Here is a 27,665-nt window from a genome sequence, read left to right on the forward strand (position 1 = left end):
GTGACATAATTGAGAATGCAGCCTATCCATTCACTAGACACCAGTGACATCACTGAGAATGCAGCCTATCCATTCGCTAGAGACCAGTGACATCACTGAGAATGCAGCCTATCCATTCACTAGAGACCAGTGACATTACTGAGAATGCAGCCTATCCATGTATAGAAAACCAGGGTTTGAGTCATGACTGGAACAAATACCTACCTAGAAAGCAGTCCTCGTACAAGACTGTTGCCTACCAGGGTTACTTAGTGAGTGCTACCCAAGTGGATGCAGCGCTCATTAGGTATTTAAAGCGGACCTAAACTCAGAACTTCCTCTCTGCTCTAAAAGATAGACAACAGCATAATAACTTTAAAACAAAAAAACATTACTTTGTTAGAGCTGATACAAATCCTAAAATAAATCTTCAGTTTCTACTGGAAGCAGACATATTGTTAACCTCCTGCGTCTTCAAATGGCCTTATCTGCCATCTCTGCCATAGGCAGTCATGTGACACAGGGGAGAGATCAGATTACAACTTGTGATTAGACACAAATGAGGGGAAATTAAAACAGGCTAAACTCTCTAAATACATACAGGGTGCATTTATCTATGTATTTCTTCAGTCCTGTGCAAGAGTTAAGGTCCACTTTAAGTGCTTTAAAGGGATACTGTAGGGGGGTCAGGGGAAAATGAGTTGAACTTACCCGGGGCTTCTAACGGTCCCCCGCAGACATCCTGTGTTGGCGCAGCCACTCCCCAATGCTCCGGCCCCGCCTCCGGTTCACTTCTGGAATTTCAGACTGTAAAGTCTGAAAACCACTGCGCCTGCGTTGCCGTGTCCTCGATCCCGCTGATGTCATCAAGAGCATACTGCGCAGGCCCAGTATGTTCTGTGTCTGCTCAGTACACTCCTGGTGACATCAGCGGGATCGAGGACACGGCAACGCAGGCGCAGTGGTTTTCTGACTTTAAAGTCAGAAATTCCAGAAGTGAACCGGAGGCGGGGCCAGAGCATCGGTGAGTGGCTGCACGGGCACAGGATGTCTGCGGGGGACCATTAGAAGCCCCAGGTAAGTTCAGCTCATTTTCCCCCGACCCCCCTACAGTATCCCTTTAAGTCCACCAGGAGAAAAGCATTTTCCATAAATCAGCATTTCATTTACTAAAGATGAGCTGACTTAATTTATAGCTGTATGGTCAAGACAGCTATAATTTCAATTACTATTAATAATAATCACAGTATTTGTATATCCGTGTGCAAGTGCTTTGTGAGGCAGCTGCTAGAGCACGCTCAGTAGGTAGTAGCAGTGCTAGGGAGTCTTGCCCAAGAACTCCTTACTGAATAGGTGCTGGCTTACTGAAAGAGAAAGAGCTGAGATTTGAATCCAGGTCTCCAACGTGACTACGTCATAGGCAGAGCCCTTAACCATTACACTACTAAGCCACTAATAATAGTAAAACAAACTGTGCACCTGTTTCAGGGTAGAATCCCTGTTTTAAAGCGAACCCAAAATGGGAGTGATATGCAGGCTGCCATATTTATCTCCTTTTAAACAATACTAGTTGCCTGGCTGTCCTGCTGATCTCTTTGGCTGCAGTAGTGTCTCAACCACCCACCTGAAACAAGCATGTAGCGAATCCAGTCAGAAAACATTCTACAGTCAGAAACCTCTAATCTGCTGCTTGTTCAGGGTCTATGGCTAAACGTATTAGAGGCAGAGGATCAGCAGAACAGCAAGGCAATTTGCATTGTTTAAAAGCAATTAAATATATGTCAGCCTCCATATGTCTCTCACCTCGGGCTCCCATTTGAGGCTGGAGCACAATTGTTTGGTTCTCAAGTGTTTTTCCATGCTCAGCAAAATGCGTGCTGCCGCATTGGCCATAGTAGCATGGCTTGCTGGGAAATCGCATGCTGTTCTTGTAAGTTTCCGTTTCCCCCCCCCGCAATTTTAAATCGGACAGATCTCTGCTTTCTGTTGTGTGATGTGCAAGTTCGCATCTACACTGTATTCTGCAAAATCCGATAAATCATATGCAGGAAAACACGATCGTAAAGTGTATGAACTAAGGTGGAAACCCGGGAATTGCATGGAAAAATGGCTCGACAAGTGTGCTCCCTGCCCTGGCTGAACTTCTGTAGCTCCAAATTTAGAGCGAGGAAGAAATACATTAAAAAAAAAAAAAAAAAAAAAAAAAAAAAATGTACTCCCTTTTGTGGTGTCACACTGCCATCTAACGGGCAGAAAAAGAAATGCAGCTAACAGTGGCCATACAATCAATGTACAGGAAAACTATAGCGCTGACATCTTCTGCAGCGCTGTACAGAGTATACAGTATACTGTATTGTCTTGTCACTAACTGTCCCTCAGAGGGGCTCACAATCTAATCCCTACCATAGTCATATGTCTATGTATGTATCATGTAGTGTATGTATGTAGTCTAGGGCCAATTTAGGGGGGAGCCAATTAACTTATCTGTATGTTTTTGAGATGTGGGATGAAACCGGAGTGCCCGGAGGAAACCCACACAGACACGGGGAGAACATGCAAACTCCATGGAGATAGTGCCCTGGCTGGGATTCCAACTGGGGTCAAGTGAAGAAGATGGACACAGTAAAACCCCCAACATCCACAACTTTGTTCACCAGAACTCTCAAGCAACCAGAAAAAAATACCGGTCTTGCAGGATGCATAAATCTACTTTTACACTTCTTCATACAGTAAAAAAAAAACCTGTTACATTAAGGTAAGTCTGTCAATTGTCTTAATTTCACAGGACTCAGGGTCTATCCCAATTGGGTTCATTTCCCAGCACTTGAACTTGACCCGATGAAGCGGCGTTTTGGCCGTGAAACGCATTGTCTGATGTGCATAATAAAAAACTTTTTTAATTGAGAAATCCACTCTCCCGATTGTGACTTCCTCAAGGTAGGACAGTCTCACGTGCTAGCAGTTGCATTGTTTTTTTGTTTTTATTTTACCTTGGGCGCCTCACTCTCCCCGCTTACTTGTCTTAATTTGTTTTGAATTACTGTATTTCAAAATTAATACAGAGTTTATGGTAAGTTAACACTGTGGGGTATAGTACGATTCTTTAGCTAGGCCCATTTTTAACACGGACTCTCAAGCAACCAGAAACGATACTTATCCAGCATCAGCCAATCCCTGTTGGTACCAGATAATGGGGGTTTTACTGTACAATTATCAGTGTTAATTAAAAAAACAAAAAACACACTTTAAAAAAAAAAAAAAAAATTTAAATTTTTTTTGCAACTACAGACAAATACAGACACATGCGGGCTGCCTATATAGTTATAAGTGTTGCACAGTGACTGCATTTTACTGCTCTCTTTAGTGTAAATCTTTCAGTGAGGTTGAAGGCAATATCCTTTTGGTTCTTTAATGTATAACTTTTTTTTCCCCCAGGACCATACAAGAAAGAGAAGCGACATACTTGTGTGGGTGACGCCTTCATAAAGAAAATCGGTATACATAGAAATGTTGCAGCGACAATTTATCCCCCCACAGATGTAAGGCGCCCCTCCCCCTCTTCCGGAGACGCCCCTCACCCACCTCTCCGCCTCACGATGAACTCAAACTTGGCTGGAACCAGCGTGTCCAAGCTGACATTCACCACATCCAGTCCTGCTTCCTTTAGCCGGGGCAGTTGCCGTGCCAGATTTATCCCATTGGTGGTCAGAGCGATGGTCTTCAGGCCTTCCAGTCTCCGCAGCTGAGCTGAGAAAAGGGACAAAACATTTTTTCGCAAGGGATTTTATTATTTATTGTATTTATAAAGCGCCAACATATTACGCAGCGCTGGACATTAATTTAGGTTACAGACAATATTTAGGGGTGACATACAGCAATATGACAATACAGGAATACAAGAAAGACCAGATCACACAGCACAGTATGAGTACAAGGTAATGCTTAGTCAGTCACTGGAGGGAAGCATGGAGATTAGGCAAGTTAGGTTCACTCAGAAGCATAGCATGGGTTCACAGTAATGGAGGTGCATGATCAGGTAGGACACAAAAGGAGGAGGACCCTGCCCAAAGGCTTACAATCTAGAGGGAGAGGTAAGGACACGAATGGTAGGGGACCAGAGTTCAGCTATGGGTTTAGAGCACTTGTGAGGGGTGGTAGGCCAGAGTGAAAAGGTGAGTTTTGAGGGCTTTCTTGAAGATGTTGAAGGAGGGGGCTGCCCTAATGGGTGGAGGTAGGGAGTTCCATAGTGTTAGAGCAGCTCTTGAGAAGTCCTGGAGGCGTGCATGGGACTGGGTGATGTGGGGGGCGGTTAGGCAAAGTTCATTGGAAGAGCGGAGTGAGCGGCTAGGTGTGTACCTCTGAGTAAGATCGGAAATGTAGGTTGGACAGGTTTTGTGGACAGATTTGTAGGTCAGACACAGTATCTTGAATCTGATTCTGGACTGGATAGGAAGCCAGTGGAGGAATTCTAGGAGGGGATCCGCTGTGGTGGAGCGATGGGAGCAGTGGATAATTCTGGCTGCCGCATTCATGATGGACTGCAGTGGGGCTGTTCGGGTCATAGGGAGACCAGACAGAAGGGCATTGCAGTAGTCAAGGCTGGAAATTATGAGGGCATGGATGAGGAGTTTGGTGGTCGCAGAGGTCAGGAAAGGGCAAATCTTACAGATGTTACGAAGGTGGAAGTTGCAGGACTTTGTTAGGTTTTGGATGTGGGGAGTGAAGGAGAGTGCGGAGTCCAGGGATTGATAAAGATGATTTTCATGTTCAACAGTGATGCATCATGGGAAATCTTTTGTGTTCACTTAAAGTGATCCTTAAAGTGAACCTCCGGACTAAAAATCTACTCAGCAGAACTGAAAAGGTTTGGCGTTTCTTTAACAGTTTCACAGCATCAGAACTTTGTTTTTCTTACCAAAGCATCATTTTTTGCTGTATTTTTATCTAAGCTCCACCCATCAAAGAAAAAAAGCCCGGGCTTTTTTCCCTGATGCTGTGGAGAGCATGATGGTTGTTGTTCGCGTTGCTTAGCAACTGGGAGGGGTGATCAGGACACAGGACAGTTGGAACTGTGTATCATACTCCCTGTCACCTCATTACAACCAAAAAGATGTCTGCCCTCATGAAATCAAACATTTGCCTGTTCTTTTAAAACAGGGTGGGTAAGAGATTATATTACCTATCTATTTTAAATAACACAACTAATGTAACTTAATAAAAGTATGTTTGTTTAGGCTGAAGTTCCTCTTTAAGTAAAAAAAAAAAAAGACTTTTACTTATAAAATAATAATAATAATAATAATAATAATAATAATAATAATAATACTACTTATGCTGCTATATGCTTCATGCTATAGCAGCATAGAGGGCACAATTGTGGCTGGGAACGCGAAGAATCACTCGCGTTCCCAGCCTGTCGGCTCCTGATGGCGAAACCGGAAGTGGCTGCTGGCTGGGACACGGCGAGGGCACTGAACAGCTGCAGAGGGCTTTTTTACTTAAAGAGACACTGAAGCGAAAAAAAAAATGATGATATTATGATTTGTATGTGTAGCACAGCTAAGAAATAAAACATTAAGATCAGATACATCAGTGTAATTGCTTCCAGTACAGGAAGAGTTGAGAAACTCCAGTTGTTATCTCTATGCAAACAAGCCATTAAGCTCTCCGACTAAGTCTTAGTTGTGGAGAGGGCTGTTATCTGAGTTTTATCTCAACTGTTCCTGGACTATTTACTTTTCCTCTGCTAGAGGAGAGGTCATTACTTCACAGACTGCTCTGAAAGACTCATTTTGAATGCTGAGTGTTGTGTAATCTGCACATATTATAGAATGATGCAATGTTAGAAAAAAACACTATATACCTGAAAATAAAAGTATGAGAATATTTTCTTTGCTGCTAATCTTCTAGTAATTATTCATAGTACACAACCAATTCACTATATCATATTTTTTTTTCCGCTTCAGTGTCTCTTTAAGGATCACTTTAAAGTGACTCTGTAACAAAAATGACAACGTTTTTTCTACCATCCTACAAGTTCCTAAACCTATTCTAATGTGATCTGGCTTACTGCAGCTCTTTCTACTATAACCATCTCTGTAATAAATCAATGTATCTTTCCCCTGTCAGACTTGTCGGCCTGTGTCTGGAAGGCTGCCAAGTTCTTCAGTGTTGAACTGTTCCTCTATGCACACTCCAGTGTGTGTTTTATTTACATAAGCAAGCAGCTTCTCTGCTATCTTATCAGTGATAGAAGAGAGCTGGATAAAAATCCTCCTCTGGAGGCTGTGAAAGGAGCTGGTCTGTCACATACTGAGGAATTAACGACATAGGCAGAGCTGTCTGCAGGAAGCCTGTAATGTTCAGTGCATGAGAGAAGCTGGGGACAGAAGGTAAACACACACAAGTGATCTCTTGAGATTCAGAAGTAAGGCTGTATACAGCCTGCTTGTGTATGGATGTATTTTCTATGTGTGGACATGCTGTACATCAATCTACTTCCTGTTTTGGTGGCCATTTTGTTTGTTTATAAACAAACTTTTTAAAACAGTTTTTGACTACTTTTAATGCGGCGGGGGGCGGTGAAATTGTGACAGAGGGTAATAGGAGATGTCCCCTAACGCACTGGTATGTTTACTTTTGTGCGATTTTAACAATACAGATTCTCTTTAAAGGACAACTGAAGCAAGAGGGATATCGAGGCTGCCATATTTATTTCCTTTTTAAGCAATACCAGTTGCCTGGCTATCCTGCTGATCCTCTGCCTCTAATACTTTTAGCCATAGCCCCTGAACATGCATGCAGCAGACTGGTATTTTTATTATTGATTTATAAAGCACCAACATATTCCGTGGTGCTGTAGTAAGTAAGTAAGAAATGAGCATGGGGTACGTAATAATACAGACAAATGGAATACACCAATATACAGAATTGGTGACAAAATACAGAATTGGTAATGACAATGTCAAGAGTAACATGATGAATAAAGTGTATAATGAATTACTAGACACAAAAGGGTGAAAGAACCCTACCCTTGAAAGCATACAATCTAAAGGAATGAAAGGAAACTAGGGGGGGTAGTATACAATAATTATACCTAGAGGCAGTGTGTTTTAGGCTATCTATTAGGATAGTAGGCGTGTAACTTGGCCTTAGGACAAAAGGGAAGTGGCCTAACAGAGCTTATGCTTGTCGGAAAAAGTGAGTTTTTAGAGAGCGTTTAAAAGGTACATGACGATAACTGTAGAAACAGCTCAGAAGAGTTATTAAAGACAGGAGATAAGCTTAGTGAAGTGAGGCCAAATATTATTGTCAGATCTGACAAAATTAGCTGCATGCTTGTCTCTGGTGTTATTTAAACACTACTGCAGCCAAATAGATCAATAGGGCTCCTAGACTACTGGCATTGTTTAAAAGGAAATAAATATGGCAGCCTCCATATCCCTCTCACTTCAAGTGTCCTTTAAAGTGTACCAGAGATGAATAGTCAAAGTGTTATACATACCTGGGGCATCCTCCAGCCCCATCTGCACAGATCACTCCCATGCCGCCGTCCTCAGCCTTTTCCAGGTCTGGTTTCGGATCCTGTAACTTCGGCCAGTCTGAGCATGCGCAGTGCGCTCCCTCCTCTTACCGGCGGAGAATAGTACTGCACCTGCACAGTAGTATTCTCCGCCGGAGAGAGCGCACTGCGCATGCTCAGACTGGCTGCGACTGGTTGAAGTTATGGGACTCGGTAACTGGGTATTCCAAGGTATTGATCATGAAATACACATTTTCTAATATTCTCAGTATCTGCTTGTAATAAATATAATGACTAGCTGTGAGAGACTCCACCCAACATCGCTAACGTCCTCAGGCAGCGCCTGTCTAAAGCAAGAAATGAATAAAGGATGAACTTTTCATCCACAGAAAGTTACTAGTCTTAGGGCCAGTTCACACTGGGTGGACCAAAGCTGACCTGTGAAACGGGCATCAGTGTTTGATCCGTGTTCCACCGTTCGATCCGGAAAAATTGCTCCCTCCCCAATCAAAAAGTCTGTTTGGTGGAATGGGCCAAACTGATCCGTTCCAATGGAGCAATGTGAAAGGATCCGACTGATTAGCATAGGATCCGTTAACATATCTTAGGATCAGGTCCATTAGGGGCCACTAAACAGACTGTTATTATGGCCTATGTGAACCAGATTTTACTATCTCACTAATATTATACAGTGCTGCCCATAATTATTCATACCCCTGGTAAATTTTGGCTTAAAGTTACTTTTATTCAACCAGCAAGTAATTTTTTTTGACGGGGAATGACATAGGGGTCTCCCAAAAGATAATAAGACGATGTACAAGAAGCATTATTGTGGACAAAAAAAAATTCTCATCTTCTATTTACATTTAGGCAAAAAGTGTTCAGTCCAAAATTATTCATACCCTTCTCAATAATCAATAGAAAAGCCTATTACAGCAATCAAATGCTTCCTATAATTGCAGACCAGCTTTTTGCATGTCTCCACAGGTATTTTTGCCCATTCATCTTTAGCAATGAGCTCCAAATCTATCAGGTTGGAGAGTCTTCTTGCCATGACCCTGATCTTCAGCTCCTTCCACGGATTCTCAGTTGGATTCAAGTCAGGACTCTGGCTGGGCCACTCCAAAACATAAATGTTGTCTGCTAACCATTTCATCACTACTTTTGCTGTGTGTTTTGGGTCAAGGCCAAGTTTCTCTGCAGGCTGTCTGATGTCATTGAGAATCCTCATATATTGCTCTTTTTTCATGGTGGCGTTTTACTGTGATTAGGTTCTCTGGTCCATTGGCTGAAAAAACACCCCCCAAAAGCATTAGGTTCCCACCACGTTTGACAGCGGGGATGGTGTTCTTTGGGTTGAAGGCTCTTCCTTTTTATGCCAAATGAAGGAAACATCATTGTGACCAAACAATTCAATTTTTGTTTCATCATAACAAAGAAGACCAGAAGTCTTCTTCTTTGTCCAGATGAGCATTTGCAAAGGCCAAGAGAGCTTTTGTGTGCCTTATCTGGAGAAGTGGCATCTTTCTTGGTCTGCATTCGTGGAGCCCAGCAGTGTGCAGTGTCCGTTGGATTGTCTGCCTTGAGGCATTGGCACCAGCAGAGCCCAGATTCACCAGGATGGCCTTGGTGGTGATCCTTGGATTTCTTTTTCACCTCTCTCACCATCCTCCTGGTCAGCACAGGTGTCACGTTTGGCTCCCAACCATGTCCTCTGAGATTTCCCACAGTGCGGAACATCTTGTATTTTTAAATAATACTTTGCACTGTAGCCACAGGAACTTGAAAACATTTAGAAATGGCCTTGTAGCCCTTTCCTGACTTGTGAGCAGCCACAATGCACAGCCACAGGTTCTCACTGAGCTCCTTTGTCTTAGCCATGACTGTCCACAAACCAACTGCAGAGAGCTGCTGTTTTTCACCTGTTGAGCTGATTAAAACAGTTGTTCCCAATTAATCAGTGTAATTTTGATGCTTTAGAACAGATTGGACTATTTGGATTAGTATAGAACTTTGGATTTTTCCACAAACTGTGACAGTTTGTGAAGGGTATGAATACATTTGTACTAGGTACTTTTAAAGAATAAATCTCGCTTCAGACCTCATAGATAGCAGGGGCATGTGTGCCCCTGCTAAACCGCCGCTATCGCGCCGCTAAACGGGGGTCCCTCACCTCACAAATCCCCTCTGAGCAGCCAGGGATCTCTTCCTGGTTGGGGCAGGGCTAACCGCCGCAGCCCTGCCCCACGCGCGTCTGTCAGCGCATATCTCCGCCTCTCCCCCACCCCTCTCAGTCTTCCTTCACTGAGAGGGGCGGGAGAGAGGCGGCGATGCGCGTCTGATAGACGCGACTGGAGGCAGGGCTGCAGCCGGTAGCCCTGCCTCCAGGAAGGAAAAATATACGACCAACTTTTGCGGGGGTGGGTTTGGGGGTGAAGGGACCCCCGTTTAGCCGCGGGATAGCGGCGTTTTAGCAGGGGCACACATGCCCCTGCTAACTATGAGCTCTGAAGCGAGATTTATTCTCGCTTCAGAGTATCTTTAAATGTAAATAAAAGCTGAGAAATATTTTTTTTTCCCCACAATAATGCCTCTTGTACAACATCTTATTATCTTTGGGGAGACACATATGTCATTTCCCATCAAAAATGTACTTGTTGGTTAAATAAAAGTAACTTTAAGTCAAAATTTGCCAGGAGTATGAATAATTATGGGCAGCACTGTAAATGTGAAAGTTTGGATGTTTGTTACACAATCAGGCAAACATGGCTTAACGGATTTGAATGAAATTTGGCACACACATAGTACATTACCTGGAATAACATATAGGATACTTTTGATCCCCATAGCCAAAAAGTGGGCGGAGACAAATACAAATTTCACTGGGAAAATGTAAACTGCAGCCACTCTTACACTGTTAATGGTAGGGTTCTCAAACTTTGCACAGTTGGTCACTGGGTGATAGGGATTAATATTCAGAAAAGTGGGTGGAGCCCACAAAATCCACCTATTGATTTTCAAGGGGAATATTTAATTGCTTCCATTCTTGCACTGTTAATGGCAGGGCTGTGGAGTCGGAGTCGAGGAGTCGGAGCAATTTTGGGTACCTGGAGTCAGAGTCGGTGGTTTCAATGAAGTGAGGACTCAGAGTTGGATGATTTTTAAACCAAATCCATAACTTTTTTAAAAACTAGACTAAGGAGTCGGAGCAATTTCGGGTACCTGGAGTCGGAGGTTTCATAAACTGAGGAGTCGGAAGATTTTTGTACCGACTCCACAGCCCTGGTTAATGGCACAAGCCTCAAACCTGGTACAGTTGGTCATTGGGTGACTGGGGTTAAAATTCAGAAAAGAGGGTGGAGCAACAGCCAATCAGATTTGTTTCATTTCAATGCAAATTATTGATACCAAAGACTGCAAAGCTCATAAACTTGGTCATTGAGTAATTGTGAGTTAGGGTTAGAAAAAGAGGGCAAAGCCAACACCAGCCAAACACATACGCGGGCAACGCCGGGTCATCAGCTAGTAAATAATAACAATAATATGGTAGGACGTTACACTAGGACTATGGTAGGATTAGATTGCGAGCTCCTCTAAGGATGGTCAGAGACATGGCTATGTACTCTAAAGTGCTGCAGAAGATGTCGGTGCAGATCAGATATCTGGGCAACGCTGGGCCATCAGCTAGTAGTTAAATAAATAGTAAGTAAAAGAACTTCTTTGAAAAGCCAGAAATGTTGTAGCATAAATGGCTCGCCAGGTCGCCTTGTCCCTGCAAGTCACATAACAGAATAATCTAGTTTAAAATAATGTTTTATCATCAGACACGAGGCTGGAAGCATTCTGGCTCCAGGCTAACCACAGCCCTGAATTCTGCTAATCAAGTCCTAGCCAAAACAATCCAAAATTCCTATTAGGAATAGTGACATATCAGATCAGAGCGATGAGCGAAGGACAAGACTGGGGAACGGAATGTCCCATTAGACCCCTGGCTGCCTGAGGAGGCTCTCTAGTGACATCAGACAGGATGGGTTATGCATCTCTGCTGATATCCATGCAATAGAGAAGGGAGGCAGAATGGATCAGTTTGCTGCAAGTTCTGAAAGTTTGCATCAATGGTTGCCCATCCAAAATAATGATCCCTACTGGATACACAAACTCTCCTTTCTCCACAGATGTTTGTAGCCATGTTCATGCACTTAAGGAGTAACTGTACTGAAAATAACAACATTAATAAAATTGCTTATTTTTTATCACAATATTCATTAAATGATAGTCAGTGTTTGCCCATTGAAAAATCTCTACTCACCCTGAGTGAGAATTTATCACAGGTGGCAACATCTTTAGTCCTGCCAGGTGCAGCTCTGGAATCTGTAGACGGAGGTGTAAAGGTGGCCATACATGGTACAATTTTTTAAAAAAATTTCGATTAGATAATTTAGTTTGATTATTCCGTTAGATCAAATATAAATCTGTCTGATCAGATTTTTCTCAAAGAAACGGGATAATCATTCAAATTTCTTGATTGAAAAAAAAAAAAAAATTCAACATTCATTCGATTATTTAGATCGAATAAACGGGAAAATCAAACGTTTTTATTGTATCGTGTATCGGCACCATTATGGTTAGGCATCAGTATAGAGAGGTCTTAGGGTAGACATCGGTAGAGGGAGGCCTTAGGGTCAGGCATCGGTAGAGGGAGGCCTTAGGGTCAGGCATCGGTAGAGGGAGGCCTTAGGGTCAGGCATCGGTAGAGGGAGGCCTTAGGGTCAGGCATCGGTAGAGGGAGGCCTTAGGGTCAGGCATCGGTAGAGGGAGGCCTTAGGGTCAGGCATCGGTAGAGGGAGGCCTTAGGGTCAGGCATCGGTAGAGGGAGGCCTTAGGGTCAGGCATCGGTAGAGGGAGGCCTTAGGGTCAGGCATCGGTAGAGGGAGGCCTTAGGGTCAGGCATCGGTAGAGGGAGGCCTTAGGGTCAGGCATCGGTAGAGGGAGGCCTTAGGGTCAGGCATCGGTAGAGGGAGGCCTTAGGGTCAGGCATCGGTAGAGGGAGGCCTTAGGGTCAGGCATCGGTAGAGGGAGGCCTTAGGGTCAGGCATCGGTAGAGGGAGGCCTTAGGGTCAGGCATCGGTAGAGGGAGGCCTTAGGGTCAGGCATCGGTAGAGGGAGGCCTTAGGGTCAGGCATCGGTAGAGGGAGGCCTTAGGGTCAGGCATCGGTAGAGGGAGGCCTTAGGGTCAGGCATCGGTAGAGGGAGGCCTTAGGGTCAGGCATCGGTAGAGGGAGGCCTTAGGGTCAGGCATCGGTAGAGGGAGGAATTAGGGTCAGGCATCGGTAGAGGTAGGCCTTAGGGTTAGGTATCGGTAGGGGGAGGTCCTAGGGAAAGGCATCGGTAGAAGGAGGCCTTAGGGTTAGGCATCGGTAGAGGGAGGCCTTAGGGTAAGGCATCGGTAGAGGGAGGCCTTAGGGTAAGGCATCGGTAGAGGGAGGCCTTAGGGTAAAGCATCGGTAGAGGGAGGCCTTAGGGTTAGGCATCGGTAGAGGGAGGCCTTAGGGTTAGGCATCGGTAGAGGGAGGCCTTGGGGTTAGGCATCGGCAGAGGGAGGCCTTGGGGTTAGGCATCGGCAGAGGGAGGCCTTAGGGTTAGGCATCGGTAGAGGGAGGCCTTAGGGTCAGGCATCGGTAGAGGGAGGCCTTAGGGTCAGGCATCGGTAGAGGGAGGCCTTAGGGTCAGGCATTGGTAGAGGGGGGGTCTTAGGGTTAGGCATTGGTAGAGGGAGGGTCCTGTGTGAGAGTAGGATTAAGTTAGAACATAATAAAATATCTGTAAAGATGACCAATATTTTACTATTGGAATTCAAGGGGCACTATGGCGAAAAATTGTAAAAATTTAAAAATATGTGCAAACAAGAAAATAAGAAGTACATTTTTTCCAGGGTAAAATGAGCCACACATAACTTTTCTCCTATGTTGTTGTCACAGGTTTTGGACTAGTCCAGCTCTTCATAGGGGATTCTCAGGGATTTATTTATTTTCAAAAGCACTTAGCAAATGGCAGTTGCTCTGTCCAACTGCCAAAAAAACTGTGTAGCAAGCAGGGAAGCTGGCAAGCATCATTGTTTAGATCCTTTTTAGGGAATATCTTCATAAAGAATAAAAGCCTTGCTGAGAATCCCCTATGGAGAGATGGACTAGACCAAAACCTGTCACTTCTGTCAGATTTCTACTGCCTACTGTGACAGCAACATAGGAGAACAGTAATTTATGGCTCATTTTACTCTGGAAAAAAAAAACATACTTATTTGTCTAAAGTTTGCACATATTTTAAATTTTACAATTTTTGCGCCATAGTGTCCTTTTAAGTAGTAGAGTATCAGTAATTTTACAGATATTCTACTAGCAGCAATCCCCTGTGCCCTTTTTTCCAGGTGCCTTTTTTATATGAATACAGGACTAGTACTCTATGTAACCGTGTTTATCTCAAGCTTTATGACCAGGCAGAGCTTCAGGGCCCCTACACACTGGGACGGTGGGGTGGGGTGAATTAACCGCACCCCACCGCAGTCTATGGGTAGTTCATACTACCCACGTTGTGGTACGCTGTGCCAGAAGTGCCCTAACGTGAGCAATACGCTTCCGTGCACGTCATCGATTTGCCAACAGGAAGTGAGCGTCACTTCTCACTTGGTCAGATGCCAGACAGGGATTGCCGCATACTAACACAGTAATCCCCGGTAGGCTGAAACAGGCCTTAGGCATAGAAATGGCCCTTTTATTTTAATGACAACTGAAGTGAGAGGGATATGGAGGCTGCCATATTTATTTCCTTTTAAACAATATCAGTTGTCTGGCAGGCCTGCTGGCCTTCTAGCTGATGTAGTGTCTTAATCAAACCAAAAACAAGCATGCAGATAATCTTGTTAGACCTGCCCATAATGTCAGAAACACCTGATCTGCATATGCTTGTTTGACCAACAGAGAGCCTTACCTATAATGTCCACAACGTCCGGTCGGATAAGGGGCTCCCCTCCAGTCAGCCGGATTTTATCCACTCCTTCCTGAACAAATAGTCTGGCCAGAGTGAGGATCTCCTGAGTGGTGAGAAGGTCGCTTTTTGGAGTTAGCTGTACCCCTTCTTCCGGCATACAGTATTGACCTAGAAGAGACGGCAGAACCATTATACCATCAGCGTCACCACACCATTTACAGCATCACCACATGCGGATTACACGGCTCTCTTGTACACACGTAGGTGGACTGTCGCCCAAAAGGAGTTGGGACTCAAATCTCTTGTGTGATGGTTCGTATGCAGGTACTGTACAGACACATCACTAGCTTGCAGACTAGAGGTGCATTTTGTTGCTATGGAGAGCAGAGCTGTGGAGTCGGTATAAAAATCATCCAACTCCTCAGTTTATGAAATCTCTGACTCCAGGTTAGGGTTGCAACGGTATGAAATTCCACGGTCTGATAACTATAAAAAAAAAATGAATGAATAAAAAAAAAGCACGGTATATACAATTATCTGGTCCCTAGCCCCCCCTCCCCCTCTTACAATAAATACTGTGCCCCCACCCCAGTAGTCGGTGGCTGCAGCATAGGTAGCCAGGGATAGGTGTAGCCAGTAGTAGGTGACTGCAGCATAGGTAGACAGGGATAGGTGTAGCCAGTAGTAGGTGACTGCAGCATAGGTAGACAGGGATAGGTGTAGCCAGAATGAGGTGGGCACAGCATAGGTAGCCAGGGATAGGTGTAGCCAGTAGTAGGTGACTGCAGCATAGGTAGACAGGGATAGGTGTAGCCAGAATGAGGTGGGCGCAGCATAGGTGGCCAGGGATAGGTGTAGCCAGAATGAGGTGGCCGCAGAATTAGTGGCCAGGGATAGGTGTAGCCAGAATGAGGTGGGCGCAGCATAGGTAGCCAGGGATAGGTGTAGCCAGTAGTAGGTGACTGCAGCATAGGTAGACAGTGATAGATGTAGCCAGAATGAGGTGGGCGCAGCATAGGTGGCCAGGGATAGGTGTAGCCAGAATGAGGTGGGCGCAGCATAGGTGGCCAGGGATAAGTGTAGCCAGAATTAGGTGGCCGCAGCATAGGTAGCCAGGGATAGGTGTAGCCAGAATCAGGTGGCCGCAGCATAGGTAGCCAGGGATAGGTGTAGCCAGAATCAGGTGGCCGCAGCATAGGTATCCAGGGATAGGTGTACCCAGTAGTAGGTGGCAGCAGTATAGGTAGCCAGGGATAGGTGTAGCCAGGATAGGTGCCTGCAGTGTAGGGGGGGGTGAGTGGAGATGCAGCGTCGGGTACAAATAAATACTCACTTGTTGGGTCCTGCACGCTGTACTGGCTTCATTCTATTTCCTGTTCTTGCATCATCTCTTTGTAATAGCGCTCAGGGGGCGCGGTTTGAGGGAAATGTGACGCAAGAACAGGAAGAAGAATGAAGCCAGTATAGCGTGCAGGACCCGACAAGTGAGTATTTATTTATCCCTGCCGCTGTTCGTGTGCCCACCGCTAAAAAGCATCCCTGCTGCTACGTCAGCCCGCACCCCAGTAGCCCCGCCCCCCAAAAAGCGGTAAAACGTGATTATGCATGGTATGATTACCATGCGCAATCAAACCGCAGTATACCGTCATACTGGTATACCACAGCAACCCTACACCAGGTACCCAAAATTGCTCTGACTCCTCGACTACGACTCCTTAGTCTAATTTTTACAAAGGCTGTGGATTTGGTTCAAAAATCATCCGACTTCGACATTTATTGAAACCACCGACTGCAGGAACTCAAAATTGCTCCGACTCCTCGACTCCGATTCCACAGCCCTGATGGAGAGGGGAGGAGGGCCGCAGACAGGGGTGATCTCAGCCTACGCTCGGCCAAGACAACAGCAAGGCTGATCACTCGCCAATGTATCGATGGGACACCGACCAAGAACCATCTAGCGTGCAAACAAGACTTAAGGATACCTTAGGTCAAGTGTTTTGTACAAGTGTTTTATACAACCGCAGGCTACAGGTATGTATGGCCATTACTCCTTCTTGCTGGCCTGGCGGCACGTGTCCATGATCGCACTATGCTCTGCACATGCGCACTATGAGCTTGATTCACTATGCGGTGCTAACCTACTTAGCACATCTAAAGTCTTTAGGTTCGCTAAGCACCGGTTTTCTCAATCACATCGTGCGCTAAGTACCGCGCGCAAAGTTTTACGCGCGCAAAGTCCTATGCGCGTGCTAAGTCCCAAAGGCTTTAATGGGTTCTTCGCGCGGAGTGCCCTGCGCTCTGTGCAGTGTGCACATTGGCTATCTGTAGATAGCGGTACTCACAGCGGAGGTTGCATTTCTCCGTTAGCGAGATCCTCAAGTAATTGTGCCGACGCCCAAAGCCGTCTGTGAGGAAGGCGGAGAATGGTAGCGGGTCTTCACTGAGGAACCTCTTCCTGTCAGTCTTCCTGTCTGTGCCAGGCAAAGCCTGAAAAAAACGAGAGAAGAACAAGGATATAAGACAAGACACAGAACATTCACATCGAGCTTATACACTGTAAGTATGTTGATGCATGGCTATATCATGATCCTCTACGAGTTACTTCTGCTACCCTCCAATGTACCTCCAACTCCATCCGCCTTCTGTGCCTCCTCCCTCGTCCTCCATGTCTATCCTATGAGTTACCTCCACCACCCTCTAATATGACTTCATCACCGTCCTGTGTCTCCACCCCCATCCACCATGCTTCTGCCCTCCTCCTCCTCCATCCTATGAGCTACCTCCACCACCCTCCAATATGACTTCATCACCGTCCTGTGTCTCCAACCCCATCCACCGTGCTTCTGCCCTCCTCCATCCTATGAGCTACCTCCACCACCCTCCAATATGCCTCCACCACTCTCCTCTGTGCCTCCACCCTCATCCACAGTGCCTCCTCCCCGTCCTGCTTACCTCCTCCCATCCTCTGTGCCTCCTCCCCTTCCTGCTTACCTCCTCCCATCCTCTGTGCCTCCTCCCTGTCCTGCTTACCTCCTCCCATCCTCTGTGCCTCCTCCCTGTCCTGCTTACCTCCTCCCATCCTCTGTGCCTCCTTCCCGTCCAGCTTACCTCCTCCCATCCTCTGTGCCTCCTCCCCGTCCAGCTTACCTCCTCCCAACCTCTGTGCCTCCTCCCTGTCCAGCTTACCTCCTCCCATCCTCCGTGCCTCCTCCCCATCCAGCTTACCTCCTCCCATTCTCCGTGCCTCCTCCCCGTCCTGCTTACCTCCTCCCATCCTCTGTGCCTCCTACCCGTCCTGCTTACCTCCTCCCATCCTCTGTGCCTCCTCCCTGTCCTGCTTACCTCCTCCCAACCTCTGTGCCTCCTCCCCGTCCAGCTTACCTCCTCCCAACCTCTGTGCCTCCTCCCTGTCCTGCTTACCTCCTTCCATCCTCTGTGCCTCCTCCCCGTCCTGCTTACCTCCTCCCATCCTCTGTGCCTCCTCCCTGTCCTGCTTACCTCCTCCCATCCTCTGTGCCTCCTCCCTGTCCTGCTTACCTCCTCCCATCCTCTGTGCCTCCTCCCCGTCCTGCTTACCTCCTCCCATCCTCTGTGCCTCCTCCCCATCCAGCTTACCTCCTCCCATCCTCTGTGCCTCCTCCCCGTCCAGCTTACCTCCTCCCAACCTCTGTGCCTCCTACCTGTCCTGCTTACCTCCTCCCATCCTCTGTGCCTCCTCCCTGTCCTGCTTACCTCCTCCCATCCTCTGTGCCTCCTCCCCGTCCAGCTTACCTCCTCCCAACCTCTGTGCCTCCTCCCCATCCAGCTTACCTCCTCCCATCCTCTGTGCCTCCTCCCCGTCCAGCTTACCTCCTCCCATCCTCTGTGCCTCCTCCCTGTCCTGCTTACCTCCTCCCATCCTCTGTGCCTCCTCCCCGTCCAGCTTACCTCCTCCCATCCTCTGTGCCTCCTCCCCGTCCAGCTTACCTCCTCCCATCCTCTGTGCCTCCTTCCCGTCCAGCTTACCTCCTCCCATCCTCTGTGCCTCCTCCCCGTCCAGCTTACCTCCTCCCAACCTCTGTGCCTCCTCCCCGTCCAGCTTACCTCCTCCCATCCTCCGTGCCTCCTCCCCATCCAGCTTACCTCCTCCCATTCTCCGTGCCTCCTCCCCGTCCTGCTTACCTCCTCCCATCCTCTGTGCCTCCTACCCGTCCTGCTTACCTCCTCCCATCCTCTGTGCCTCCTCCCTGTCCTGCTTACCTCCTCCCAACCTCTGTGCCTCCTCCCCGTCCAGCTTACCTCCTCCCAACCTCTGTGCCTCCTCCCTGTCCTGCTTACCTCCTTCCATCCTCTGTGCCTCCTCCCCGTCCTGCTTACCTCCTCCCATCCTCTGTGCCTCCTCCCTGTCCTGCTTACCTCCTCCCATCCTCTGTGCCTCCTCCCTGTCCTGCTTACCTCCTCCCATCCTCTGTGCCTCCTCCCCGTCCTGCTTACCTCCTCCCATCCTCTGTGCCTCCTCCCCATCCAGCTTACCTCCTCCCATCCTCTGTGCCTCCTCCCCGTCCAGCTTACCTCCTCCCAACCTCTGTGCCTCCTACCCGTCCTGCTTACCTCCTCCCATCCTCTGTGCCTCCTCCCTGTCCTGCTTACCTCCTCCCATCCTCTGTGCCTCCTCCCCGTCCAGCTTACCTCCTCCCAACCTCTGTGCCTCCTCCCCATCCAGCTTACCTCCTCCCATCCTCTGTGCCTCCTCCCCGTCCAGCTTACCTCCTCCCATCCTCTGTGCCTCCTCCCTGTCCTGCTTACCTCCTCCCATCCTCTGTGCCTCCTCCCCGTCCAGCTTACCTCCTCCCATCCTCTGTGCCTCCTCCCTGTCCTGCTTACCTCCTCCCATCCTCTGTGCCTCCTCCCTGTCCTGCTTACCTCCTCCCATCCTCTGTGCCTCCTCCCTGTCCTGCTTACCTCCTCCCATCCTCTGTGCCTCCTCCCTGTCCTGCTTACCTCCTCCCATCCTCTGTGCCTCCTCCCTGTCCTGCTTACCTCCTCCCATCCTCTGTGCCTCCTCCCCGTCCAGCTTACCTCCTCCCATCCTCTGTGCCTCCTCCCCGTCCTGCTTACCTCCTCCCAACCTCTGTGCCTCCTCCCCGTCCTGCTTACCTCCTCCCATCCTCTGTGCCTCCTCCCCTGTCCGGCTTACCTCCTCCCATCCTCTGTGCCTCCTCCCCTGTCCTAAAAGTTACCTCCGTCACCCTCAAATATGCCTCCACCAACCTCCTCTGTGCCTCCACCCTGTCCATTGTGCCTCCTCCTCATCTTGTGAGTTACCTCCACCTCCCTACAATATGCCTCCACCACCCTCCTCTTTGCCTCCACTTGTATTTAATAAAAATATCACTTTGTACATACATATTTAATAGAGGTGTATATATAATACTTTTATATCAATTTAATCCATCATCGAATTGCGCAAACTTTGCCTTGCTCCTAATGTAAAATCAACAACCGCTCCCTAGTCTGCTTTTTAACGAATCATTGTAGTGACATAAAATAGAATGCAGTAAATTATTCAGGACACCCACATTTGTCACATTTAAAATGTATGCTTAATAACCATAGACAGAGTCTGAGACCACCAGTGACTGCAGACCCATTTTGGGGTAGCACTGTGACAGTCAGGTGGTCTGGAGTCATACACCCCTGCTACACTGTACAACTGGACGGGCCTCCCATGCTAAGTGCTGCTGACTTCAAGCAACAAATGCTGATCTCTGTCAGTTAGATAGCAGTAGACAGCTCTCTGTCAGTTGAATAGCACCAGACAGCTCTCCAGTGTTCTCCCCAGGCTCTTTAGCCTATGATGTTAGAGTTGAACCAGCCCTGCATTTCCCACTCACACCCCATTTCTGGAGAGAACACTGTGATCTGTGTCCTATTAAGAAGTATTGGTGGAGTTTTGCTGTGAACAGAAGAATGTGGACTCCAGCGCCCTGTACTTCTTACACAACTGATGGCTGCCTTGCCTGCAGGGTAATCTGTGCAATGTACAGGCAGTGACACCCAATGTACAGGCAGTGACACAGCCACAGGCAGATCTCACAGCCTTAACACAGGAATGATTTCACTGCTGGATCTGCTTCATGTGACGATAGTGGGAGTTATGCACTCATACTACTAACACAAACAAACTTCAGTGATTGCATTGGTGACATTAGACCATTTAAAAAGGTCACTCACTGGGAGGAACCTCGGGCCAAGTTCACCGTGGGGTGTTGTGGTGCAACGTAACACAGACAGTCGCACTGCAGTGTTAAAAGGGACCTGAACTCAGAGCTTCCTCTCTGCTCTAAAAGATAAGCAACAGCATAACAGTCTTTAAAGAAAAATATTTCTTTGTTACAGCGGATACAAATGCTGCAATACATCTGCAGTGTGTCTACTTCCTGCGTTCATGGAAGCAGACATATCGTTAACATCCTTTGTTTACAAATTAGCTGCTCTGCCGAGGCAGGCAGCTGACACATCTGAAAGATCAAATTACAGTTGAGATTAGTCACAGATGAGGGGGGATAAGACAGGCTAAACTCTCTAAATACATACAGGGTGCATTCTCTGTGTTTTCCTTCTGTCCTGTGCAAGAGTTCAGGCATACTTTATCCCTAGGTGACGTTTACAGTGCGTCCAGTGTGGTGACATGACACAACAAGCGCATAACGTGCAGTGCAACTTTTCCATTGTGATGTGTTCCGGTTTGTGCGGGGAACACAACGCAAACATACAATATGCATCATCCTGTTTAATATACAAACAGCAGCAAACTGGTAATTCATTGGCAATGGACAAGTGGTGAGGGATACAATTCTCCCTAGGAAGACAGAACCTGTAGGTGGGCTGGGTGAGGCAGAACACAGGAGATGTCCCCTCACCACAGTATTCAGCAACATGTTAGCCTATTTAGGTCATGTGACTGGGCATATATCATCAGCATATGTGAATCATTACGACAGACATCTCCACAACCAACCAGTCACAAAACGCAAGAGGAAATTCTGCTGGTGTTAAAAATTTTAGAAGGAGGAGGGGGGGTGGGGGTGGTCTTGGGAGGGGTTATAACAAACACAGAAAGATAAGAGGAGGAGTATATGTTTTCAGCAGGGACCTAAACAACAACAAGACATTTATTTTCCCAACGTGATATTTAAAATAACCTCTTGCAGTGAATTCCAGAGGCGTAGCTATGGTGAGGGAGGGGGTAAGGGGGAACATATGTCCCCGGGTGCAGCACTGTGAGGGTGCTCAGCACGGCCACTGCACCCCAAGTGCATGAGAGGCAGCTGCCCGAACTGCCCCTGCTTCTCTCCCTCCCTCTGCAAAGGAGCGCAGAAGCAGCAGCAGAAGAAGCGGGGCACATCTGGCTATCCATGGGGGGGGGGGGGCATCTGGGTATCTAAATGGGAAAAGGGGGCACATCTGGCTATCTAAAGGGGGAGCACATCTGGCTATTTAAAGGAAGCCACATTTAGCTATTTAAATGGGGAAAGATGGGGCACATATCACTATCTATGGGGGGAAGGTGACAAATTTGGTTATCTTAACAACATTTGTACACATTTGACTATACCCATGACCACATCCTAATGCGTGGCCATGCCCATTTTGTACAGAGGGGGGGAGCAAAAACTGTCTTTGTCCCTGGGCTTTGAAAATGCTATGCCTCTGCTGAATTCCACCACCAATCCCCTCCCCCCACCTTTGGACAGCTCCAGCAATATCCAAAACTCTTCACTATAGCTCAGCTATACTCATCATTTGGGGGGGGTGGGATAATTAAAGGGACTCCGAGCAGTGCAGAAACTATGGAAAGATGCACATCATTTTAAAGCTCTCTTTCTCCTCTTTTCAATTATATATAAACCACCACCCTCCGTCTTTTAGTTTTCGCTATTTTCGCGATTGAAAATGCCGCGGCCGCGATTTCGATCGCGAAAATAGAGAAAACTAAAAGGTGTAGGGCGACGATTTAGGTGTCCTCAGAAAGAGAGCTTTAAAATGATATCCATCAAGCCATAGTTATATTGTATTACACAGGCCGACACTTTCCCCAGTGTCAGCAGCTCCATTCTGCTGAATGCAGCCGCTGACTTTGACAAAAAGTCGCCCTGTGTAATACAATATAACTATGGAAAGATGGATATCATTTTAAAGCTCTCTTTCTCCTCTTTCTGGCGACACCTAAATCGTTGCCCTACGCCTTTTAGTTTTTTCTATTTTCGCGATTGAAATCGCGGCCACGGCAATTTCAATCGCGAAAATAGCGAAAACTAAAAGGCGTAGGGTGGCGGTTTATATATCATTGGAAAGAGGAGAAAGAGAGCTTTAAAATGATGTGCATCTTTCCATAGTTTCTGCACTGCTTGGAGTCCCTTTAAGGACCACATTGAGTAGAATGGGGTAAGGGTGTCCTTTGTAGTACAGGTGGGATCTAATAAGCTGCTTCTCTCATGCCTCTTTTTGTGTTTATAGAGGACCATTTTGTCCTTGCAGCTGTAATCCAGACTCATTCAGATGGGATGTGTCAGTAAACTGGTGGAGAGAGAGGGTTTAACTTGTTAGCAGCAGATACATATTGCAGTGCCTGAACTAATGACAGGTCATCGGGTATCTTTTTTCACCTCCGCTCCCCATAAGTCATTCAGCAAGTACAGAGAGACTGTAGGGAGGCGTGGCTTTAGTTAGGCAGCTGGACACGCCCACAAGACATAAATCGAATCACTTGGTTGTTTTTTTTTTACTCCTGGGAATGGATGGGGATGGAAGGGAAGGTGCTTTATAAAGTAACTTGAATTATGCAATGAAGAAATTATGCATGTTTTACTTTTTTCTGGATTCTAAATAAATGTGGTTATAAAAATGTGGACATTTCAATATATGTCAGAACCTCAAAAACCTTAAATCACTGTTTACACCTATGTAGAATACACAGGCAAAGAGGAAATCGTGTGTGTGTGTGTGTGTGCGTGTGCGTGTGCGTGTGTGTGTGTCACGCGAAAAGAAAACCGCTTGACCGATTTCAACGAATCTTGGTATACAGATCCCTTACTGCCTGGGATGATATGTTCTGGGGGTCTCGGGTCCCCCCTGCTCACGTGGGCGGAGCTACAAACAGCCAATCAGATTTCACCCATTCAAGTCAATGGAAAAAATGTAAAAGGCTGCCATTCTCACAGTAATCAAGCCAGAGTCCCCACACTTGGCACAGTTGGTCACTTGGTGACCGAGGTTACAAATCCAGGAAAAGTGGGTGGAGCATAAAACAGGCAATCAAATTTCAGCCATTCATTTTAAATGGGAAAATGTAAACTGCAGCCACTTACACTGTTAATCGCAGGGGTCTCAAACTTGCCACAGTTGGTCACTGGGTGACTGCGATTAAGACTCAAGAAAGTGGGTGGAGCCTACAACAGCCAATCAAAATTCACCTATTGATTTTCAAGGGGAATATTTAAACTGCTGCCATTCTTACAACTGTTAATGGCAGAGGCTTCAAACTTGCTACAGTCGGTCTTTGGGTGACTGGGGGTCAAAATTCACAAAAGGGGCGGGGCCACAAACAGCCAATCAGATTTCCTTGGTGGATAAACTGCTTCCATTCACAGATTTTTGATGTCAGGAACCTGAAAGCTCACACACTTGGTCATTGAGTGACTGTGTGTCCAGGTTACAAAAAGTGGGCAGAGCCAAAAATAAATTTTACTAGGAAAATATAAACTGTAGCCATTCTTACACCGTTAATGGCAGCGTTCTCAAACTTTGCACAGTTGGTCACTGGGTGAATGAGATTAAGAATTTGGAAGGTAGCAGGAGCCTACAGCAGCCAATAAAAATTCACCTTTCGGTTTTCAAAGGGAATATTTAAGCTGCTACCATTCTTATACTGTTGATAGCAGATGTCTCAAACCTGGTACAGTTGGTCACTGGGTGATTAGGGTTCAAATTCAGAAAGGGGGCGGGCCACAAACAGCCAATCAGATTTGTTTATTTTTCAATGGGAATATACAAAGTATTGATACCAAGGACCCCAAAGCTGATAAACTTGATAATTGAGTGACTGTATGTCAAGGTTAGAAAAAGTGTGTGGCGCCACCAACTTAATTTTTTACATGGCAGGGTTCCCAAACTTGACACAATTGGCCACTGGGTGACTGGGATTATTATTCAGAAATGTGGGTGGAGCCTAAAAACAGCCAATCAAAATTTACCTATTGATTTACAAGGGGGAACATTTACATTGCTACCATTCTTACACTGTTAATGGCAGAGTTCTCAAACCTGATACAGTCAGTTATTGGGTGACTGGGGTCCGAATTCACTAAAGTGGGTGGAGCCACAAACAGCCAATCTGATTTTTTAGATTGATTTCAGCCATTCTGTTATTGGCAGGGTTCTCAAACTTGACACAGTTGGCCACTGGGTGACTGGGACTAATATTCAGGAAAGTGGGTGGAGCCTACAGCAGCCAATCAAAATTAACCTTTTGATTTTCAAGGGGAATATTTACATTGCTCCTATTCATACACTCTTAATGGCAGAGGCCTCAAATCTGGTACAGTCAGTCCCTGGGAGACTGGGGGTTTAAATTTTGAAAAGGGAGTGGGCCAAAACAGCCAATCAGATTTGTTTAATTTCAATGGTAAAATGCAACTTATTGATGCCAAAGACCCCACAGCTCATAAACTTGGTCATTGAGTGACTGTATGAAAGGTTAGAAATAGTGGGCAGAGCCAAAAACAACTCACTTTTTACATGGGAAAATATAAATTGCAGCTATTCTTACACTGTTAATGGCAGGGTTCTCAAACTTGACACCGTTGGTCACTGGGTGACTAGGATTAATATTCAGAAAAGTAGCTGGAGCCTACAAGAGCCAATCAAAATTCACCTATTGATTTCAAGGGGAATATTAAACTGCTGTCATTCTCACACTGTTAATGGCAGAGGCCTCAAACCTGCTACAGTCGGTCATCAAGTGACTGGGGTTCAAATTCACTAAAGGGGTGGAGCCACAAACAGCCAATCAGATTTGCTTTTTTTTGGATAAACTGCTTCCATTCACACAATTTTGATGCCAGGAACCCAAAAGCTCACAAAATTGGTCATTGAGTAGTGACTGTGTGTCAAGGTTACAAAAAGTGGGTGGAGTCAAAAACAGATTTTTCTGGGAAATTGTAAACTGCAGCCCTTCTTCGCTGTTAATGGCAGGGTTCTCAAACTTTGCACAGCTGGTTACTGGGTGACTGGGATTAATATTCAGAAAAGTGGGTGGAGCCTAAAAAAGCCAATCAAAATCACCTGTTGATTTTCAAGGGGAATATTAAAAATGCTACCATTCATTGCACTGTTAATGGCACAAGCCTCAAACCTGGTACAGTTAGTCATGGGGTTCAAATTTAGAAAAGGGGACAAAGCCACAAACAGTTTAATTTCTTGGGAAAATACAAATTATTGATGCCAAGGACCCCTAAGCTCACAAACTTGGTCATTGAGTGACTGTATGTCCAGGTTACAAAAAGTAGGCGGAGCAAAAAACAAATTTCACTGGGAAAATGTAGACTGCAGGCCTTCTTACACTGTTAATGGCAGGATTCCCAAACTTTGCCCAGATGGTCACTGGGTGACTGAGATTAATCTTCAGGGAAGTGGGTGGAGCCTATAATAGCCAAACAAAATGCACCTGTTGATTTTCAAGGGGAATATTTAAATTGCTGCCATTCTTATACCGGTAATAGCAGATGCCTCAAACCTGCTACAGTTGGTCGTTGGGTGACTGGGGTTCAAATGCTGGAGAGGGGCAGAGCCACAAACAGCAAATCTGATTTGTTTAATTTCTATGGGAATATACAAATTATTGATGCTAAAGACACCAAAGCTCACAAACTTGGTCATTGAGTGTTTGTGTGTTAGGGTTAGAAGAAGTGGGCAGAACCAACACAAGTCAAATACATACCCGGGCAACGCCGGGCAATCAGTGGGTGGAGACAAATACAAATTTCACTGGGAAAATGTAAACTGCAGCCATTCTTACACTGTTAATGGGAGGGTTCTTAAACTTTGCACAGTTGGTCACTCAGTGAATGGGATTAATATTCTGAAAAGTGGGTGGAGCATACCAAAGTGTATAAAGCTTCACCTATTGCTTTTCAAGGGAATATTTAATTGCTACCATTCTTGCACTGTTAATGGTACAGTCCTCAAACCTGGTACAGTTGGTCATTGGGTGACTGGGGTTCAAATTCAGAAAAGGGGGTGGAGCCACAAACAACCCATCAGATTTTTTCATTTCAATGCAAATTATTGATGCCAAAGACTACAAAGCTCACAAACTTGGTCATTGAGTAATTGTGTGTTAGGGTTAGAAAAAGTGGGTGGAGCCAACACCAGCCAAATACATACCCGGGCAATCAGCTAGTATACCATAAATGTGAGAATGGCTCGGTGGGTGCCTGGACTCCGACAGTATCACCCCCATCAGAGCGATCTTTATTTTACTCCAATCATCTTTTCAGCTACAACTTGCAATCACTGAGCAGAGCTGCTCTGCATTGATGTCGTTTGTTCTAATCTCAAAGTAATTTCCTTTAACCAGCTGAGCGGTCTGGACGAGCTCAGCTCGTCCAACACCGCCAGCGGCTGCCGCTCAGGCCCTGCTGGGCCGATTTTAATGAAATAAAAAAGCAGCACACGCAGCCGGCACTTTGCCAGCCGCGTGTGCTGCCTGATCGCCGCCGCTCTGCGGCGATTCGCCGCGAGCAGCGGCGAAAGAGGGTCCCCCCAGCCGCCTGAGCCGAGCGTAGCCGGAACAAAAAGTTCCGGCCAGCGCTAAGGGCTGGATCGGAGGCGGCTGACGTCAGGACGTCGGCTGACGTCGATGACGTCACTCCGCTCGTCGCTATGGCGACGATATAAGCAAAACAAGGAAGGCCGCTCATTGCGGCCTTCCTTGTTTATTCTGGGCGCCGGAGGCAATCGGAAGATCGCCTCCGGAGCGCCCTCTAGTGGGCTTTCATGCAGCCAACTTTCAGTTGGCTGCATGAAATAGTTTTTTTTTTATTTAAAAAAAACCCTCCCGCAGCCACCCTGGCGATTTAATCAGAACGCCAGGGTGGTTAAATCCTCAAATAATCCACTGAACTCTTGCTTGCTTAAT

General features: G+C 46.4%; 1 protein-coding gene across 2 annotated transcripts in view; it reads right to left on the reverse strand.

Annotated features, from left to right (window-relative positions):
- Positions 1 to 27,665, reverse strand: part of MOCS1 (molybdenum cofactor synthesis 1) — an 87,176-nt gene that overhangs the window by 42,391 nt on the left and 17,120 nt on the right. For both annotated transcript variants that reach the window (XM_068232722.1, XM_068232723.1), the window contains exons 2-4: positions 16,828 to 16,972; positions 14,486 to 14,653; positions 3,562 to 3,726 (exon numbers count right to left, since the gene is read on the reverse strand). In XM_068232722.1, the coding sequence (XP_068088823.1) occupies positions 3,562 to 3,726; positions 14,486 to 14,653; positions 16,828 to 16,972 (478 nt within the window). The remainder of the gene's footprint in view (positions 1 to 3,561; positions 3,727 to 14,485; positions 14,654 to 16,827; positions 16,973 to 27,665) is intronic.

The sequence above is a fragment of the Hyperolius riggenbachi genome, chromosome 4, assembly GCF_040937935.1.
Source record: "Hyperolius riggenbachi isolate aHypRig1 chromosome 4, aHypRig1.pri, whole genome shotgun sequence".
Lineage (NCBI taxonomy): Eukaryota > Metazoa > Chordata > Amphibia > Anura > Hyperoliidae > Hyperolius > Hyperolius riggenbachi.